Raw genomic sequence first — 20,559 nt, forward strand, 5'->3', positions numbered from 1 at the left:
CAAGCCGGTCTTAATGCTGCAATCATTTTCAGCATCACCGTATCAGCAATAACCCCCTAACCCCTTCTTCCTCATCTAACCTGCCCTTAGATGCATCTGTACTATCGCTTCATCCACTCCCTCTGGTAATGAGTTCCACATTCAGCTCTGATGAAGGGTCATCTAAGCTCAAAACGTTGGCTCCATTCTCTCCCTACAGCTGCTGTCAGACCTGCTGAGATTTTCCAGCATTTTCTGTTTTTGTTTCAGATTCCAGCATCCGCAGTATTTTGCTTTTATCCACATTCTCGCCACTCTCTGTTCATTACCATAGATTTAATTTTTGATTACATAAACCATAGAGTCCCTATACAGTGCGGAAAGAGTCCATTTGGCCCATCAAATTTGCACTGACCCCCCCCCCCCTAACTGTGCACATTAACCATGGCAAATCCATCTAACCTTCTCATTTTTGGACACTAAGGGGCAATTTAGCATGGCCAATCCACCTAACCTACACATCTTTGGAGTGTGGGAGGAAACCGGAGCACCCAGGGGGAACCCATGAGGCGACATGGGGCGAACCATTCTCGAGCGAGGTCGTAAAATCCTGCCCAAGTCCCAGATTTTTTATTACAGTCCGGTATTTAGTTTCTTATTTGCAATAATATAAATGTCAGCACATACATCACACCTCTGACATTCTGTGCAAGCATTTGCAGCACAGCAATCGAGGGACGTGTCCTTGTAGGATGACTGGAATCCCCGTGAATTTGTCCAGTCTCTTGTTTGTTGTGAAGGCAGTACCCAGGCACCTGACTCCAAATGCACTGGGAACAAAGGGCGGGATTTTCCGGACCCACTAGCCCCGTAAGCGGAAAATCCCGTCCGAGGTCAACAGACCTTTGCATGATCCGCCCCACCCCCTCCCCCGCTTCCCATGATTCCCATGGCGGGCGGGATGGGAAGACTCCCCCCAAAATCATCCGAGCCCTCAATAGGGATGAGGCACCTCACCCGGAATTTTCCAGAAAAAAGACGAAGAGGCTGCCTGCAATTTTCTTGTGTCTGCTGGAAGTGGGCAAGGCCTAAGAAAATCTATCCTGTCATCCAAACTCTGGTCGCCTTGCCGTGAGTATTTTGGGCTGATTTTCCGGGTATACAGTGGCCATGACCTCTGAAAGACACAACTGGTGGACCGGTTCCCCCAGCAGCCATTTATACTTTGGAAACCAACCCTTATTCATTCTAGAAGATGTACTGTCACCTAGAGACTGGACTGTGTCCATATTGTTAGGTTCAACCTCAAATAACTGTTTCCATTCTCACAGATACACAGCTGGGAGTGTGATTGACACTACAAGCAAGTACAAGTTCCTCTGGAAGCTTCCTCTGGAAGATTTGGATATCGTAAAAGGTCTATGATATGTTGCAATATTGGTTGCCAGTGATATATCCTGCTAAGATATAATGCTTATTTAAAAACATGAGTCTCAGCTTGCGTGCTTAAAAAGCCATCTTAATATGTTCTCAATCCCTGAGAGTGGCTTCAGACCTAAACACAAGGAGGCAAAGCGTGCTTATGATAAGTAGCCTGAAGATGGACAAGAGAGACATGGGAACATAAGAAGAGCGTAGGGAGAAAGAGTGGACATTCAGGCCAGATTTTATTTTCGATACTAAAGAGTTCTCTCTAATTCTGTTGTTCAGAGGGGCACAAAACGACAGGACAAAGGGGTCAGCAAGTGACTTATGAGATTTCCAAAGGATGCAGCAGTGGCTTTGAGTTTCCAGTCTGATTGAAGCATTGGGCTGACACGCAGCAGATAACGCCAAGCGGTTATTTAGCAAATCCAACATTCAAGTCTAAGCTAATCAGGAGAATTCTGATACCCAATGAAGCAAAAGTGCGAAAGATTTCAGTAAAGCCTTGCACATCACAGTTGAACAATATGATCCCTCTGGTTGTTGATTCTGCTGTTGATGCATCGCTGCCTCCGTATCTTTCCTTTTCTGGACTGTTTCCTCTTTTCTCTGCCTAACTATACTTTCTGTTTCTCTCACTCCTTTTCTGCATCTCTCTCTCTCTGTCTTTTTCCTTCTTTTCCTCCCTTGCGGATGCCAGGTGGTGGATGACACAGAAGGGACAGCAGTCACCCAGCTTTGCAGGCTCCATTTGACATGGAGAGTGCAAGGTAAATAAGGCCCTCAGCATTTCCCTTCCCGTCTCCTGCCGTCACTCGTGCTTCTCCCCCATTCATACCACAGCCCTGCACTGACGGTCGAGCTGCCACCTTTAAGCTGAAATGTTAAACTGAGGTCCCATCAAGGAGAAAAGATCCCCACAGCACTTTGCGAAGAAGGGCAGGGGTGTTCTCCCCAGTGTCGTGGCCAGAATTTAATCTTCAACCAATGTCACTCATAGATCATAGAATCCTTACAGTGCAGAAGGAGGCCTTATGGCCCATCAAATCTGCACCGACCACAATCCTACCCAGATCCTATCCCCATAACCCCATGCATTTACCCTAAGCTAGTCCCCCTGACACCAAGGGGCAATTTTAGCATGGCCAATCAATCTAACCCACACATCTTTGGACTGTGGGAGGAAACCGGAGCACCCGGAGGAAACCCACGCATACACAGGGAGAATGTGCAAACTCCACACAGACAGTGACCTGAGGCCGGAATTGAACTCGGGTCCCTGGCGCTGTGAGGCAGCAGTGCTAACCACTGTGCCACCGTGCTGCTCACAAACATGATCTGCTTCTTCATTTCAAGCTAGTCTGTGGGAGCTGGCTGCACGTCATTAGAATTACATAGAATTCCTACAGTGCAGAATGAGGCCATTTGGCCCATCAAGTCTTCACCGACTCTCTGACAGAGCGTCTTACCCAGACTCACCATCCTGTCCTATCCCCGTAACCCCACATATTCACTCAGCTAATTCCCCCTAACCTGCACATCTTGGGACACTAAGGGGCAATTTAGCTTGGCCAATCCACCTAACCCGCACATCTTTGGAGTGTGGGAAGAAACCGGAGCACCCGGAGGAAACCCACGCAGACCCGGGGAGAACGTGCAAACTCCACACAGACAGTCACCCAAGGTCAGATTTGAACCTGGGTCCCTGGCGCTGTGAGGCAGCGGTGCTAACCACTGTGCCACCCTCCTGTCACTGTAGCTGTCACGTTTCCTGTCACAATATAATACTGCCTACACTGCAAAAGTCCTTTATTGTTTGTAAAGTGATATGTGGGATCCTGAGGTAAGAAGAAAAGGCGCTATTTGATTGCATGTCACCCTTTCATTATTATTACTTTACTCTCGAGTTCCTCACTTCCTCACTTTCCCATCACCTCCCCCCCTCACTATCCCTATCTCCTCTTCTTTGAACTATCTATTCATTCCTGTCCCCCCTCCACCAACCACAAATGGATCCACCAGACATGCACCCTCCCTAAAATCAGGAATTTAATTTCTTGGGCCTGAATGTTACGCTGCCCCTCCCCTCCACCCGCAACACACAGCAATTCTACACTGCGGTGACCAGGGCCTTGGGTGGGACCCACCGCACACCCCAATTGAGAACCTTAATTGGCCACGTCAAGGGCCATTTCCCTCCCAGCCTCAATTTTTAGGCTGGCGAGAACATTGAACCTCCGTGCGACAAGGCTGGAAAGAGTCAAAGTTAGATCTGGGGCAGGAAGTGTGGGGGGGTACCTCCATCAGAAGCCCCTTTCTGACTAATATAGTACAACGCACTGATTAGATTCTAACTATCTCTCCCTCCAGTGCTACAATCCTCAGAAAACTCATCATTCCTTCAACCTCTTGTGAATCCCCCGGTTCCTTCACCAATCAATGGCAACTGTGCCTTCCGTCATCCAGGTGCTAAGCCATGGAGTTGCCTCGGCACCGCTCTCTCGATCTCCTCCTGTAAAATGCTCCTTCAGCTTTTACTCACCTGCGCCCAATGGCTCTTTCTTCAGCTTGGTGTCAGTGTTTGTCCGATAATGATCCTCTGAAGAAGCTTTCGGGGTGTGGGGGGGGGGGGGTATTTTACCATGTTAAAAATGGCATATAAATTTTCTGATTCTGGTTTGAACTTGCTCTGTGTGTTGCAGGGACCTCCCAATCCACTAACCGGGAAAACATCCAGAAAACCCTCAATCGATTGGAGGAAGATTTCAGTATCCTGAGCCAGATTAGCACACTGGCCGAAACACTCAGTATTTCACATCAGGTATGGGCACTGATGACTTTCTAAATAGTTTGGAGATGGTGTAAAATGAATATATAAACCGGAATTTCCAGATTCCTTGCAGAAATGGTGCATTCTCTTAATCGGCCTGGCACAATATCAGTGACTTTCATCCAACCGTTCATAAACCTGCCCACCAATGCTACCATCACAGTCAGAAAGACATCCCATTTTCACTGAGGGCATTATAAGGTTGGGTGTTTCTTTTATTGTGTGTATTTAAGATATATGGTCCCCATTAAAGTTTAAGTTTATTAGTGTCACAAGTAGGCTTACATTAACACTGCAATGAAGTTACTGTGAAAATCCCCTAGTCGCCACACTCCGGCGCCTGTTCGGGAGGGAGAATTTAGCATGGACAATGCACCCAACCAGCACGTCTTTCAAACTGAGGGAGGAAACTGGAGCACCCGGAGGAAACCCACGCAGACACGGGGAGTTCGTGCAGACTCCGCACAGACAGTGACCCAAGCTGGGAATCGAACCCGGGTCCTTGGCGCTGTGAGGCAGCAGTGCTAACCACTGTGCCACCGTGCCGCCCCATTATAAAACCACAATGTGTTGTAGCAACTGAATTGTCCTTAACAGTGCAAACAGCTGCCTGAACTCCTCACTTTCCAGCTGTCTCCTGGAATCACAAACCACCGGCTTTGCCTGAAATTGGTGGAGCTTTAAGAAGAACTGAACTGCCGGGAATAGCCGGAATGCGCAACAGCCGGAATTCTCCGGTTGCGCACAACCCGCCGCCGCTGCCAATGGGAACGGGGAATTTGACGGACTGCCGAATTTTCGAAGGAGAGAAAACACTGAGAGACTGGAACTAGCCTCAGCATCCATAACTGCTGCCTCACTAAGAAACTCCCAAACAGCAAAGAAGCACACTGAGCTTGCTCATTCACATTAGCGAACCATAAAGCATCGTCTTGACTCTGAAATTCTTATCCTTGTTTACAAATCCCTTCATGGCCCCGTCTCTCCCTATCTGTGTCATCTCCACTGACCCTCCAACCCTCCAAGATATCAATGCTCCCCTAATTCTGGCTTCTTGAGCATTGCCAATTTTAATTGTTCCATTATTAGTGGCTGTGCCTTCATTGCCTGAACCTCAAACTCTAGAATGTTCTCCCTGCACCCTTCCATCTCTTTACCTCAGTCCCTTCCTTTATGACTTCTTTAAAACCAAAGTCTTTGACCAAGCTTCTAGTCATCTGACCTAATGGGCGAAATTTGAGAGAATGATTCTAAGTGTCCAGCTAGCGTGAAAATGGGAATGTTGCAGATCCGTTTTTGGGCAAGATTTTACTCCCAATCTTGTGCACATAATGCTTGAAAAGATGCACGGTGGGCAGTGCCAAGGTGCCCAGGGGCATTACTGAGGTGCCAGGCTGGCAGTGCCAAGGTGCTAGGCTGGCACTGCCAGGCTGGCACTGCCCAAGGCCCCTCCCAGGGGGCCTCAGTGGCCCCCGGTTCTACCGACAAGGCCAACATGGCTGTTCCCCGGTCATGGGGAGCAGGTGTTTTTCTTGCCAGAGAGAACCTCTCCTGGCGCGGCCATAAAGGCAAGTGTGCCCGGACGATTGAGTGCTGAGCTCGCTAATGCCATTTAAATTAACATTAGAATAAATTTAAACAACTTATTCAGCCTCTAGCCCATTTCTGGTGAGAGACTGACCTCGCCAGAAACCTGGCTCTTGAAAGATTGCGAAAGGTGAGAAATCGGGCATGATCCTGATTCCTTGGCTCTCGCGCAGTTGTACCGGCTCACTTCGCCCATTGACAGGTGGGGCAAACCAGTAAAATCCCAGTCAATATCTCCAATGCTCCTGTGAAGCACATTGGAACATTTTGTTATCCGGCTGGAATATTTAAACCTTTCCCAGATATTTTCCCCTGGTGTGACCAACAAAACAATAGAAAGTCGACTCAGATTTCCCTTAAACAAAACCTTTCTCTTTATTTAATACTTTAGGTACCAATACTCAACATAAATCTACATTAGTTGCAACACTTACTTTAATTTACTCAACTTAGTTTATTTAACTTCAACCTTTTAACTCATTTAAGTTCTGACTGAAAACAAATACTACCCGCTTGAGTGAACTGGCCAGGTTTGCCTTGGGTATGAATCTTCCTCATGGTTCCTTTGTTCTTCTCAGGGCACACGTTGCAAATGTGGGTCTCGAATTTCCGCTGAGAGCAAAAGACTGAAAGTGCTTCTTTAATCCTAAACTGTACACATTCTTCCAGAAAGTTCCCTGGCACTCAGCCAATGATACCACCAGAAAATGATCACAATGTAGCCAATGGAATTAATCGCAAACTACTCCCAAATAGTTATACCAAGCTGCATGTAAGTTACATAGCCTCACCATATATGGAAACAATGGCTTCGGGATGTCTAGTACTCATTCAAACAGCCATCCTTATTCGGTCAATACAGGAAGTGTCAGGTCACATCTCCCAGGACAGGTCACGCCTTGCTGCAGCCTGCTCTAGTTTAACATAACTTGGCTAAAATTCCCAGCATGCTTCATTCTCGTTGTGACTGTTACCATCACCATTGCCTGCCCAGCCACAATTTTGTGATGTTAAAGGGACTATATAATGGTGATTCCCACTGCCAGCAATTTTAAAGGGCATGGGTGAAAAGTGAGCCTGCTTGTAGCAGTCTTGATGTTACTAACTCCATTGCAGAGACGGGGTATTTCACAACCCCTGCAATTTCCATGACACTCGACTGGTTTTCGAAGACAGTGTAGTTCACAGCAGCTCAGAGGCCTTTGATTTGATTTATTATTGTCACATGTATTGGTATACAGTGAAAAGTATTGTTTCTTGCGCTATGCAGACAAAGCATACCATACATAGAGAAGGAAAAGAGAGAGTGCAGAATGTAGTGTTACAGTCATGGCTAGGGAGTAGAGGAAGATCAACTTAGTACGAGGTAGATCCATTCAGAAGTCTGATGGCAGCAGGGAAGAAGCTGCTCTTGAATCAGTTGGTACGTGTCCTCAGACTTTTGTCTATTTTTTCCCAACAGAAGAAGGTGGAAGAGTGTATGTCCAGGGTGCATGGGGTCCTCGGAAAAGCAGACAGCGTATTTAAGGACCCCACGCACCCTGAACACATCCTCTTTCACCTTCTTCCGTCGGGAAAAAGATACAAAAGTCTGAGGACACGTACAAATCGACTCACCCTCCGGATGCTCCCATTTCCTCCCACAGTCCAAAGATGTGCAGGTTAGGTGGATTGGCCATGCTAAATTGCCCCTTAGTGCTTCAAGATATGAAGGTTAGAGGGATTAGCCATGGGAAAATGTGTGGGGTGACAGGGGGAGAGGGCCTGGGTAAGATACTCTGTCAGAGTATAGTGCACAAGAAACAATACTTTTCACTGTATACTACTACATGTGATAATAATAAATCAAATCAAATCAGAGAGTCGGTGCAGACTCGATGGGCTGAATGGCCTCTTCTGCACTGTAGGGATTCTATGATCTTTCATCAAGTAAGACAAGGGTTGCAGATGAACTGGAACACCACCTCCTTCAATTTCTCCTCAGGCCGCACACCATCCTGACTTGGATCTACATCGCTGTTCCTTCACTGTTGCTCAGTCAAAATCCTGGCACTCCCTTCCTGACAGCACTGTGGGTTTATCTCTAACACATACACAGCAATGGTTCAAGAAGGCAGCTCACCACCACCTTCCCAAAAACAATTAAGGACGGGCAATAAACCAGCCAAATTCTGTGAAAGAATGAAAACATTGTAAAAGGAAGTATGTCTTCTCCCCTTGACTGCATTGGAGTGGGCATGTTCAGAGTACTGAGCCACATTTTGTTGCTTGGTGTCCTTTTGCTAATTCTCCTTTTCTCTTGCCAGAGTCTGGATGATGTCATTAAGGACCTGATGGCCTCTGTGAATCGAGAGCTGTCGGAGAAGCAGTCACTCGCAGTCAGCACCATGTTTCCACTCACGAAAGTTGAACTGACGGCCACAACAGCAGACGGAACTGAAACGTTCATCTTTGAATTCAGTAGCATTGAGGCACGAGCTGGCTTTGAACAGGCGTTCGAGGAGACCAAGAAGAAATTAGGTACAATGTGCAAACAGTATTCAAAGTAGTGTGTATTGGATAAAAGACCTTGGTGGCGATTCTCCAACCTCGCCACTCGTGCCGATCACGGAGAACAGCGACTGGGCCTAAAAATTGGTTTCAGGCCCGGTGCCAAACGGGTTTGCAATCGTCCCGGGCACTTTCTAATGGTGTGAACCGGATCATGCCCAGAAAGGGACGGTGGCAGGGCCCACCTTGCATACTGGCGGTGTCCATTGAACATGCTCACCTTGCACAACAGGGGGTGCCCACTGGACACGACAGCAATGGCCACCGGACACCCTGGCAGTGCCAGTTGGATGCTCTGGCATTGGCAGTTGGGCACCACCTATTTTCCAGGGGCAGTGCTATGGGTGTAGAGCCTGAGTGAGGGCTATGATGGAGAGGGGTGGGGGAGGGGGGCGGGAGGGGAGCTATGATGTGGGGATCATGCAGGGGTAGATCCTGTCAAAGTCATGATGGGGAGGCATGTTGACGGCGGGGGGGGTGGGGAGGACACACACCCATCATGAGGGTCCCTTGATACCCTAACGCTGCCATTCCATGTTGGGGTGGGTGTGGGGGTAGCTACTGCTGATGAGGGGGAGGCGTGGGTCCCAGTGTCCATGGGGGAGGGAGGGGGTCTCATAGTCCACTTTGAGATTGGGGTACCCTTGCGCAGCGGCACCCGAGTGCTCTGAAGCCGTTATGACACTTAGGGCATGATCTTACCAAAGTGTTAGGTCCTTGACCGCTGAATGCACACCACCTATGATGGAGCAATTAAAATCCTGGGTGAATCATAGAATCCTACAGTGCAGAAGGAGACCATTCGGCCCATCGAATCTGCACCGACCATAATCCCACCCAGGCCCTATCCCCATAACCCCATCCATCCCCGCTGTTGCTGCAACAAGGACGGAGAATGTGGCGCCAGCGAAATCTCCTTTCACTGCAGCGGAACCAGAAGGTCCCGCCGGTGTGAATAGCTGTAAGATTTCCCCTTAGTTTCTTGGGGTGAAAGTTCTACCCAAAATGTCCCAAGGTTCTTCACAGAAGCATTATAAATTTGGGTTGGAGGTTGGGGGTTGGAGGTTAAGAGCCGTGGGGTTATGCTACAACTGTACAGGACCTTGGTGAGACCACATTTGGAATATTGTGTGCAGTTCTGGTCACCTCACTATAAGAAGGATGTGGAAGTGCTGGAAAGAGTGCAGAGGAGATTTACCAGGATGCTGCCTGGTTTGGAGGGTAGGTCTTATGAGGAAAGGTTGAGGGAGCTAGGGCTGTTCTCTCTGGAGCGGAGGAGGCTGAGGGGAGACTTAATAGAGGTTTATAAAATGATGAAGGGGATAGATAGAGTGAACGTTCAAAGACTATTTCCTCGGGTGGATGGAGCTATTACAAGGGGGCATAACTATAGGGTTCGTGGTGGGAGATACAGGAAGGATATCAGAGGTAGGTTCTTTACGCAGAGAGTGGTTGGGGTGTGGAATGGACTGCCTGCAGTGATAGTGGAGTCAGACACTTTAGGAACATTTAAGCGGTTATTGGATAGGCACATGGAGCACACCAGGATGATAGGGAGTGGGATAGCTTGATCTTGGTTTCAGATAAAGCTCGGCACAACATCGTGGGCTGAAGGGCCTGTTCTGTGCTGTACTGTTCTATGTTCTATGTTCTATGTTCTAAATTTGACACCAAGGAGACATTAAGGCAAACGATCAAAAGCTTGGTCAAAAGGGCAGGTTTTATAGATTATCTTAAAGAAAGTGAGAGAGAATTAGAGATGGGGTGAGTTTGGCGAAGGAATTCCAAAGTGTTAGGTCCTTGACCGCTGAATGCACACCACCTATGATGGAGCAATTAAAATCCTGGGTGAATCATAGAATCCTACAGTGCAGAAGACCATTCGGCCCATCGAATCTGCACCGACCATAATCCCACCCAGGCCCTATCCCCATAACCCCATCCATTTACCCTAGCCAGTCCCCCTGATACTAAGGGGCAATTTAGCATGGCCAATCCACCTAACCCGCACATCTTTGGACTGTGGGAGGAAACTGGAGTACCTGAAGGAAAGCCACGCAGACAGGCGGAGAATGTACAAACTCCACACAGACAATGACCGAAGCCGGGAATCAAACCCTGGTCCCTGACGGTGTGAGGTAGCAGTGCTAACCACTGTGCTACCATGCCGCCCTTATGATTAGAAGTCTAGAAGTCGGTGAGCGCAGAAAGTTGTTGGGCTGGGGGAGGTCACAGAATTAGCAACGGGTGAGACCATGAAGGGATTTGAAAACAAGGGTTAGAATTTTAAATGGCCAAGACATCTGGAGATCATGGGTGGGATTTTCTGGCCGTGCTCGCCCCGAAACTGGAAAATCCCGCTTGAGGTCAACGGATCTTTCCATGGTAGCCCCTCGCCCGCTACGACTTCCCGTGGCGGATGGAACGGGAAAACTCTCCCCCAAATCACCAACTTGGTGACTTGGAACCCTGAGAATGTCATGGAGGTGTTCTTGTTTGACAAGTGCATCTTGGAGACAGTGGATCTGTTCACCAGGTACTGTCCCGATACCAATTTACTGAGCTCTGCTTTCAGTCTATCTTACAAATATATTATAAGAAGTCTCACAACACTAGGTTAAAGTCCAACAGGTTTATTTGGTATCACGAGCTTTTGGAGCGCTGCTCCTTCATCAGGTGAGTGGAGAGTTGGGTTCACAAACACAGCATATATGGACAGAGACTCAATTGCAAGACAGTGGTTGGAAGGCGAGTCTTTTCAGGTAATCAAGTCTTTACAGGTACAGACAGTGTGAGCGGAGAGAGGGACAATCATAGGTTAAAGAGGTGTGAATTGTCTCAAGCCAGGACAGTTACTAGGATTTTGCAAGCCCAGGCCAAATGGTGGGGGTTACACATAGTGTGACATGAACCCAAGATCCCGGTTGAGGCCGTCCTCATGCGTGCGAAAGCTTGTGATACCCAATAAACCTGTTGGACTTTAACCTGGTGTCGTGAGACTTCTTACTGTGCCCACCCCAGTCCAACGCCGGCAACTCCACATCGTGCAAATATATTGGCACTAATGAAGTGCCACCACTGTATTTCTCTCCAAACATGTTTGAAAGTCTGTTATATACAGGTGTAATAATCCTAACGCGAGATGGACTGAGTGTTCAGTCATGCCTTCACACATTTGCACCTATTGGAATTGAGCACTGACTGGCGGCTACAGAGGGCAAAGGATTAATGTTTCTCTGAGGTGATCTCCTTGCTCACAGCACATGGTTAAAGTTCAGAAGAATGATCAAACTGGTTTTGAAAAAAATGTGTTGAAAATGTAAAAGGGGGCAACACAGAGACGCCACATTGCTTCTTGGAAACGAGACGTCGTTTAGGTCACTTTTCAGATCTTGTGTGATTGGCAGTTTTGGCTCGTCACTGGCTAAGCTCTTAACAAGAAGCTGTTTGTGATCGGTGCCAGATATTTGTGCAAGAAGCAAAGTCATTCAATTCTGCTCCAATGTCTCCAAGCCAGCAAGATTCACTTGGAGTCAGTTTCCCGTCTCATCCTGTGCCATTCCCATTTTCACTATCTAACCCTTGCCATCTTTTTCCTTCAAGGCGTGTAAAAGCCTTCAAAATGATTGGATGCCAAGTCAATAATATTCTCCTGGCTTAAGCCATGTTCAGCGTGTCATCATGTCCCCGTTATAAATGTTACCATAACTCAGACTTTAAAGAGACAATAATCTCTTTTGATAATCTGCATTAGTTGCATGTCACAGTGTATGAACCCTTAGCCAATCATGTTCATATATCACTAAACAGACACAACTTCAGAAAATGCCTGGATTCCAGTGGTATACCGAGAAAGAACAACAAGATATACCAAGAGAAAATCTGAGAAAAAAAGTACATTTTCTTTGCGTGCAATTCTGGATGGAAGCCAATTCCTTTTTTTCATTAATTTCAAGCATGTGGGTGTTGCTGGCTAGACCAGCATTTGTTTCCCATCCCTAATGGCCTTTGAGAAGATGGTAGTGAGCTGCCTTCTTGAACCGCTGCAGTCCCTAAGGTGTAGGTACACCCACAGTGCTGTTAGGGAGGGAGTTCCAGGATTTTGATCCAGCGACAGTGGAGGAATATTTCCAAGTCAAGATGGTGAATGACTTGGAGGGGATTCTCCAGGTGTTCTCCAGGTGTTCTCATGTGTCTGCTGCCTTTGTCTTTCTAGATGGTAGCGGTCATGGGTTTGGAAGGTGCTATCGAAGGAGTCTTGATGAGTTCCTGCAGTGCATCTTGTAGATGATAAACACTGCTGCCACTGGATGTCAGTGGTGGAGAGAATGAATGTTTGTGGATGGGATGCCAATCAAGCAGGCTGCCTGGATGGCATCAAGCTTCTTGAGTGTTGTTGGTGCTGCACTCCTTGGTCAGCACAATTACAGTCAATGATTGCTTCTGTCGCTCGAGTTCCTGCCTTATACAACATGGTACAGCTCAGATGGCACAGCTGAGTGTCAGTCATGGCTCAGTTGGTAGCACACTTACGCCTGAATTATGAGGCGCTATCTCACTCTAGGATTTGAATAGAAAAATCAAGGCTGACACCACTGCGGGAACACTGCAGTGTTGGAGGTGCTGTCTTTCAGATGAGACGTTAAACTGAGGCTCCATCTGCCAGCTCAGTGAATGTGGAAGAACCCCTGGAAAGATCCCAGGGGAGGCGATGGCCTATTGGTATTATCGCTAAATTATTAATCCAGACACTCAGCTAATGTTCTGGGCACCTGAGTTCGAATCCCGCCACGGCAGATGGTGGAATTTGAATTCAATAAAAAATATCTAGAATTAAGAGTCAATTGAGGACCATGAAACCATTGTCAATTGTTGGAAAAAACCATCTGGTTCACTACTGTCCTTCAGGGAAGGAAATCTGCCGTCCTTACCCGGTCTTGCCTACATGTGACTCTAGAGCCACAGCAATGTGGTTGACTCTCAAGAAGCTTGACACCATGCAGGACAAAGCAGCCGCTTGATTGGCGCCACATCTACAAACATCCACTGTCTCCACCGCCGATAGCACCTTCCAAACCCATGACCACTTCCATCTAGAAGGACAAGGGCAGCAGATAAATGGGGACACCACCACCTGCTAGTTCCCCTCCAAGCCACTCACCATCCTGGAAATATAATCGCCGTTCCTGCGTAGTCGCTAGGTCAAAATCCTGGAATTCCCTTCCTAACGGCATTGTGGGGTCAACCCACAGCATATGGACTGCAGTGTTTCAAGATGGCACCTTCTGAAGGGCACCTAGAGATGGGCAATAAATGCTGGCCTGCCAGCGACACCCATAGAACATAGAACAGTACAGCACAGAACAGGCCCTTCGGCCCACGATGTTGTGCCGAACTTTATCTGAAACCAAGATCAAGCTATCCCACTCACTATCATCCTGGTGTGCTCCATGTGCCTGTCCGAGAAATGAATTTAAAAACATATGGAATACTCCTAGTGAGAAATGTTGGAAATGTTTTCATTTCCTGCCTCTCTAGAGGTTTGGTTTTAACTCTAGAGGAAAAGAAATGCCTCTGGGTTCAGTCACAGCAGTGGAAGCAGCAGCACATCCAGAACACAGGTATCCAGAACGCCGTTTGTCATCATTTGGAACTGTCAGAATAGGATACTTATGCTGGCTGGTCAGGTCCCGAGGCAGTGGGCAATGTTCGGGAATCGGAACGCCAAGCCAGGAATTAGGATATGCGGTTATATGCGGATGCATATTGCACCTCGCTCCTTTAGGGGGGCAAAATGCACAATATCCTACAGCACTGACAAGCCTTGCACTAGATTACAAACTACTTCTTCATGCACAGTGTCATGGAGAATAACTCAGCAAGCTGTGTGCAGCATTGGCTTGCTCGGACAATCCGACTCATTGCCAGCAAACTTCACCAGAACATGATTGTCTTATCATATGTCAAACATAATTCCAGTGTATGTAATCTGATCCACCTGTACTGTTTAATTAGGGACTTAGGAGATAGTATCTGAAGTATGGGCCTGTATTTGTACTCTTGTCCTCGACTGACTCCAGCTTTTGAAATGCTTACAATTCTGCTGTTGTGTAATGCTTGAGGAGTTATTCTTTGCAAGCTGCCAGCGCATTAGGTCTTAAAAAGTGAAATGGCAAAGACTGATTGACTAATTTTTCTTATAATCCTGGAAAATAAATAACATTAAACAGGAGTCTCATTATTGCCAATCTTGTTAGTATTATTTCTCATTGATATGTCAAAAAGTGTAATGGGAAAATCATAGAATCACAACAGTGCAGAAGGAGGCCATTCGGCCCATCGAGTCTGCACCAACCACAATTCCACCCAGGCCCTGTAACCCCACATATTTACCCTGTTAATCCCCCTGACACTAAGGGACAATTTAGCATGGCCAATCACTCTAACCCGCACACCTTTGGATTGTGGGAGGAAACCGGAGCACCCGGAGGAAACCCACGCAGATACGGGGGGAGAATGTGCAAACTCCACACAGACAGTGACCCGAGGCCAGAATTGAACCTGGGTCCCTGGCGCTGTGAGGCAGCAGTGCTAACCACTGTGCCACCGTGCCGCCCTGTTTGTATCATGATCTTGCAGTGACTGCTCGCTGGGTAGCTGGACATGTTTCTCTGGAAGCCAGTCTGATGTGGGGGAGAGTGGTGGGGGGGGGGGGGGGGGGGGGGTTCGGCCCATTCCTGGGAAATTGATTGGACTCTTTGTGCGATCCATACTCTTCTGTTTTCCGGTTTTTGCTTCAGTTTGATGATTTGACGGAAGCAGGGACAGAAACATTTATTTTGTTGGCTTGATCCTGAAACTGGTGCTTCTTTGTTCCTTTTCGAATGGGGAGAGTGGTGGGGAGGGGTGGCGGGGGAGAGGGGGGAGAGTGGTGGGGAGGGGTGGCGGGGGAGGGGGGGAGAGTGGTGGGGTGGGGGTGGCGGGGGAGAGTGGTGGAGAGGGGTGGCGGGGGAGGGGGGGGAGAGTGGTGGGTGTGGGGGGCGGGGGAGGGGGGGGAGAGTGGTGGGGATGGGTGGTGGGGAGGGGGGGATGAAGAGTGGTGGGGAGGGGTGGCGGGGGAGGGGGGAGAGTGGTGGGTGGGTGGGGAGGGCGGGGGAGGGGGGGGAGAGTGGTGGGTGGGTGGGGGGGCGGGGGAGGGGGGAGAGTGGTGGGGAGGGGGGGAGAGTGGTGGGTGGGGTGGCGGGGGAGGGAGGAGAGTGGTGGGTGTGGGGGATGGGGGAGGGGGGGAGAGTGGTGGGGAGGGGTGGCGGGGGAGGGGGAGAGTGGTGGGTGGGGGGAGGGGGGAGAGTGGTGGGTGGGGGCGGGGGAGGGGGGGAGAGTGGTGGGTGGGGGGTGGGGGAGGGGGGAGAGTGGTGGGTGTGGGGGGCGGGGGGGAGAGTGGTGGGTGGGGGGGTGGGGGAGAGGGGGAGAGCGGTGGGGGGTGGGGGGGGTGGGGGGAGGGGGGAGAGTGGTGGGTGGGGGGGGGTGGGGGAGGGGGGGAGAGTGGTGGGTGGGGGGGGTGGGGGAGGGGGGAGAGTGGTGGGTGGGGGGGGGTGGGGGAGGGGGGAGAGTGGTGGGCGGGAGGGAGGCACCCTCATTTCACCACTGAGTGATCAGTGCACAGGCCTTACGCTTGTTTGTTTTTAAATTTTATTTCACAGCTTTGAACAAAGACCACTGGGACCCGGAATTCCTTAAGGCTATTCCTATCATGAAGACACGGAGTGGCATGCAGGTACTGTACTTTATTGTCTGAGTCTTAATTACAAAAGCCACGAACTAGGAAATTACTGCTAGTGATAGGCTCATGTGCTTAATGTGCTTCTAGCAAATTCCTTTCTCCACTTATAGGAATTCTTTCATTAAACTAGTGGATGCAGAAATTCGATAGCGGCCTGTCCGATATTTATACTCCAACCTCACCGGCAGTAATTTGTAGCTTAACCCTGACTTATCATATTGTGAAAATTTTTGAAACTAAGCTCATGTGACAACTAAGCGTGGCTCGTGTGCAAAGGAGAGAGAGACATGGGGCGGAATTGTACCGGCACGTCCGCCCGAGGTTTGTACAATCCCGCCCAAGGCCAACAGAGAATGCCGCTCTCCGAGCCTCGCCCACCCCCGGAATCGGGGCAGGCGTGCCGGTAAAATTCCAGCCATGGAGTACTATGGTGTGAGACTTGGATTCGATGCTCCAGAACACTGTATTCGAGTGAAAGATATGCTGGAAGCTCATCAAACTCATGAAGAAAAGTTAAATAAATTCAAAGCTTATCATTTTAAGCCGCTTCCAGTCCTGATCCTCTTAGTCGCTACATTAACCCGGCGGTACGCTCACAGAGGCTTTCTCCAAGCTGCTTTGTAAAAGTTCCAGTGTGACGGCGAGTTGCGATGAGGACACTAAAATGGATGCCATTGTCTTTGGGCAGAGATCCTTGCCACCTGCTTAGGGCAGCAGGTAAACCTTGGGCAGATACAATTGTCTGTGAGTAACTATCTTGTTCAATTGGCGATGGCCTAGTGGTATTATCGCTGGACGATTAATCCAGAAACTCAGCTAATGTTCTGGGGACCTGGGTTTCGAATCCCGCCACGGCAGATGGTGTAATTTGAATTCAATAAAAAATATCTGGAATTAAGAATCCACTGATGAAAACATTGTCAGTTGTTGGGAAAACCCATCTGGTTTTCCAGGGCAGCGTGGTGGCGCAGTGGTTAGCATTGCTGCCTCACAGAGCCAGGGACCCGAGTTCAATTCCAGCCTTGGGTGACTGTCTGTATGCAGTCTGCATGTTCTCCCCGTGTCTGCGTGGGTTCCCTCCGGGTGCTCCGGTTTCCTCCCACAGTCTGAAAGACGCGCTGGTTAGGTGTATTGGCCATGCTAAATTCTCCCTCAGTGTACCCAAACAGGCGTCGGAGTGTGGCGACTAGGGGATTTCCACAGTAACTTCATTGCAGTGTTAATCTTACTTGTGACACTAATAAATAAACTTTAAAACTTTAAACATTAATGTCCTTTAGGGAAGGAAATCTGCGTTCCTTACCTGGTCTGGCCTACATGTGACTCCAGAGCCACAGCAATGTGGTTGAATCTCAACTGCCCTCCGAAATGGGTTAGCAAGCCACCCAGTTCACCACCATCTTTTCAAGGGCAACTAGGGATGGGCAATAACTGCTGGCCATCCAGCGACGCCCGTGTCCCACGAATAATTTTTAAAAATCATTCTTGGGATATTCATGATGTCAGCAAGACCGGCATCTATTGCCAGTGCATGGTTCCTTTGAGAAGATAGCGGTGGGCCTTCTTATTGAATCACTGCAGTTCATGTGCTGAAGGTGTTCCTATGATACAGTTAAGTAGACAGTTCCAGGATTTTGCCTCAGTGACAGTAAAAGGAACAGTGATGTACATGCAAGTGAGCACAGTGTGTGACATGGAGGGAAACTTTGAGGTGTTGGTTTTCCCATGCTGCCCTTACATTTCAAAGTGTAACGTGGATTCCATGCTGTCAATAGAAGTTTCTGGTTCAACTCAAGGATGGCTTGGAATATGTCAGGCAATCTGCCAAGATTAAAGTTTCAGATCACTGCCAAGTAAGAAATTATAATAATGATCGGAGTTAAACTTAAATGATTATCTGAGGTAACCAAAAAAAGTCTAGACTGGGGAATGTTTTAGGGAATAATGGAAACTTGGATTTTTGGAAATGGGGGGAGAAAATGGAGCTTTCACTCCTGATCAATATAAAGAGACTCGTGCCTGGAAGTTAAGAGGCCTTGTGGTGCAGTGGGTAGCATCCCTACATCGGTGCCAGAAGCTCCAGGTTCAAGTCCCACCCCAGGACTTGATGACCAAGAAAGGTGCGTTCATAACGCAGTCAAACAGGTTGTGTTTGTCAACATGTAAATCCATGGAATGGCACCTCTCAAGCGATAAGCCTCTGGTGACACACTAGCAACCTGTTCCTGGAATTAGTAGCTATGGAGACAAATGAAATTCTGCCTTAGTGCATCACTGGATGCGGGAAGAGAGTCAGGATACCTGGAAGTTGGATGGGAGCAGGATTGGTCTGCTTTGTATCACCATGCACAGTCCAATGATCACTTCAGGCTTATTCTAGGCTAACCGAGGAAGAGTGTGAACCCGGGTGCACCGAGCCACCAAATATACATGGATCGAAGGGGCTCGTTCAGTGCTGTAATCTGCTGTGGCATCTGTAAAACTGTACCCAATCATCAGTCAACATCTTCAAGCATGGAAAGATTAAAAAACATTACGGATAGATGGGAACAGGAGAAGGCTATTTAGCGAGTCAAACCTGTTTCACCATTCGATTAGATCATTGCTGATCGATACCTCCGTCCTGTTTGCCAATCTTTTTTCGGCACAGTGCTACAAGGGCGGCACGGTGGTACAGTGGTTAGCACTGCTGCCTCACAGCGACAGGGACCTGGGTTCAACTCCAGCCTTGGGTGACTGCCTGTGTGGAGTTTGCACATTCTCCCCGTGTCTGCATGGGTTTCCTCCGGGTGCTCCAGTTTCCTCCCACAGTCCAAAGATGTGCGGGTTAGGTTGATTGGCCATGCTAAATTGACCCTTAATATCAGGGGGATTTACAACATAAATTCATGGGTTGTGGGTGGAATTGGGTGGAGTTGTTGTCAGAGCAGGCTCGATGGGCCAAATGGCCTCCTTCTGCATTGTAGGGATTCAATGATTCCATATCGATACCCGGGACTAACAATCCCCACCCCCCCCCCCCACCACACACACACACACACACAAACACACACAGGAGAAAATTTATTTGCACCCTTTGAAAAAAAAGAACTCAAATTAGATCACCCACAGCCGTCTAACCTCAAGGGAATCCAAACCAAATTTCATCTTTCCTCAGATGAAAAGAAATTAATAAAGTGGAACATATTTTTGGCTTTCTGTGCTGGCAAGCTGTCTACATCATAGGACTGTTGAAAGAGCTTGGTTGTGCGCACATGATGTCATTGCTGGAATGAGGAGCTTCCTGGAGGTGCATCTGACAGAAATGTGTGAAGCCCCGACATCTTGTCGAGGTTATGTCAGCAAGTTATCACGGAACACGCTGGGGATGGGTCACACTGCTTCTGACCGATTCCAAACGTTCCTGTCAGGACGCTTTGCATCCCTGGCTTTTAGCTCGGAGCCAAGCCTGAGGTGGCAGTTTTGTAAAATGCGATTAATATTTGAAGGCTATACATGTGGAAGCGTTTGAGGCGTACCACAGCCATTCTCTACAGTAATGGAGCGAATATGTTTTTATTAAGTGTTTTAGCAATGCGGTGTGTGTCTTCCTGATCATATTTTACGGCATTCGCATTGTGTGAGGCACAGAAAATTAACTTTCAGAGATTGCAAAACCATGGGCTTATTAAAAAGCGTAAACTTTTTTTCAGCTACGCAAAGCACCTCAAGGAATATCGGGTGGGATTTTCCGCCCGCCCCCGTGCCATGTTTCCTGGACGTGGCTCGCTATTTGCCGCCAGCGGGATCTTCCAGTCCCACCGGCGTCTACGGCATTTTGCCTGGCTCGCCTGCGGGAGGTCACCTTCGGTGGGACTGGAAGATCCCACCGGTCGGAAAAAGTCGGAAAATTCAGCCCATTGCCTCTGGGATTGAAAAGATGAATAAAAGTTTCACCTACATACAAGTAATTTGCAATGTCAGCTGACAAACACGCAGGTAAAATGGTAAATGGCAAGTTCAGGGTGAATATCTTCAGGGAAAGATTAATTAGTGGCTGGTTTTCTAGGTAAAACAGAAGAGAAGTTTGTGTAGTCATTCATAAGAACATAAGAAATAGGAGCAGGAGTAGGCCATCTGGCCCTTCGAGCCTGCCCCGCCATTCAACAAGATCATGGCTGATCTGAAGCGAATCAGTTCCACTTACCCGCCTGCTCCCCATAACCCCTAATTCCCTTATCGATCAGAAAACTATCTACCCGTGATTTAAACATATTCAACGAGGAAGCCTCCACCACTTCAATGGGCAGAGAATTCCAGAGATTCGCTACCCTCTGAGAGAAGAAGTTCCCCCTCAACTCTGTTCTGAACCGGCCCCCCCTTATTTTGAGGCTGTGCCCTCTAGTTCTGGTTTCCCTTCTAAGTGGAA

At 48.4% G+C, this 20,559-nt stretch overlaps 1 protein-coding gene across 1 annotated transcript in view; it reads left to right on the forward strand.

Moving 5' to 3' along the window:
• Positions 1-20,559, forward strand: part of arhgef17 (Rho guanine nucleotide exchange factor (GEF) 17) — a 464,629-nt gene that overhangs the window by 407,688 nt on the left and 36,382 nt on the right. Inside the window, exons 9-12 of the mRNA XM_078221461.1 lie at positions 1,311-1,396; positions 4,107-4,225; positions 8,128-8,341; positions 16,072-16,145. Of these exons, the coding sequence (XP_078077587.1) occupies positions 1,311-1,396; positions 4,107-4,225; positions 8,128-8,341; positions 16,072-16,145 (493 nt within the window). The remainder of the gene's footprint in view (positions 1-1,310; positions 1,397-4,106; positions 4,226-8,127; positions 8,342-16,071; positions 16,146-20,559) is intronic.

This window comes from Mustelus asterias, chromosome 10 (genome assembly GCF_964213995.1).
Source record: "Mustelus asterias chromosome 10, sMusAst1.hap1.1, whole genome shotgun sequence".
Classification (NCBI taxonomy): Eukaryota; Metazoa; Chordata; class Chondrichthyes; order Carcharhiniformes; family Triakidae; genus Mustelus; species Mustelus asterias.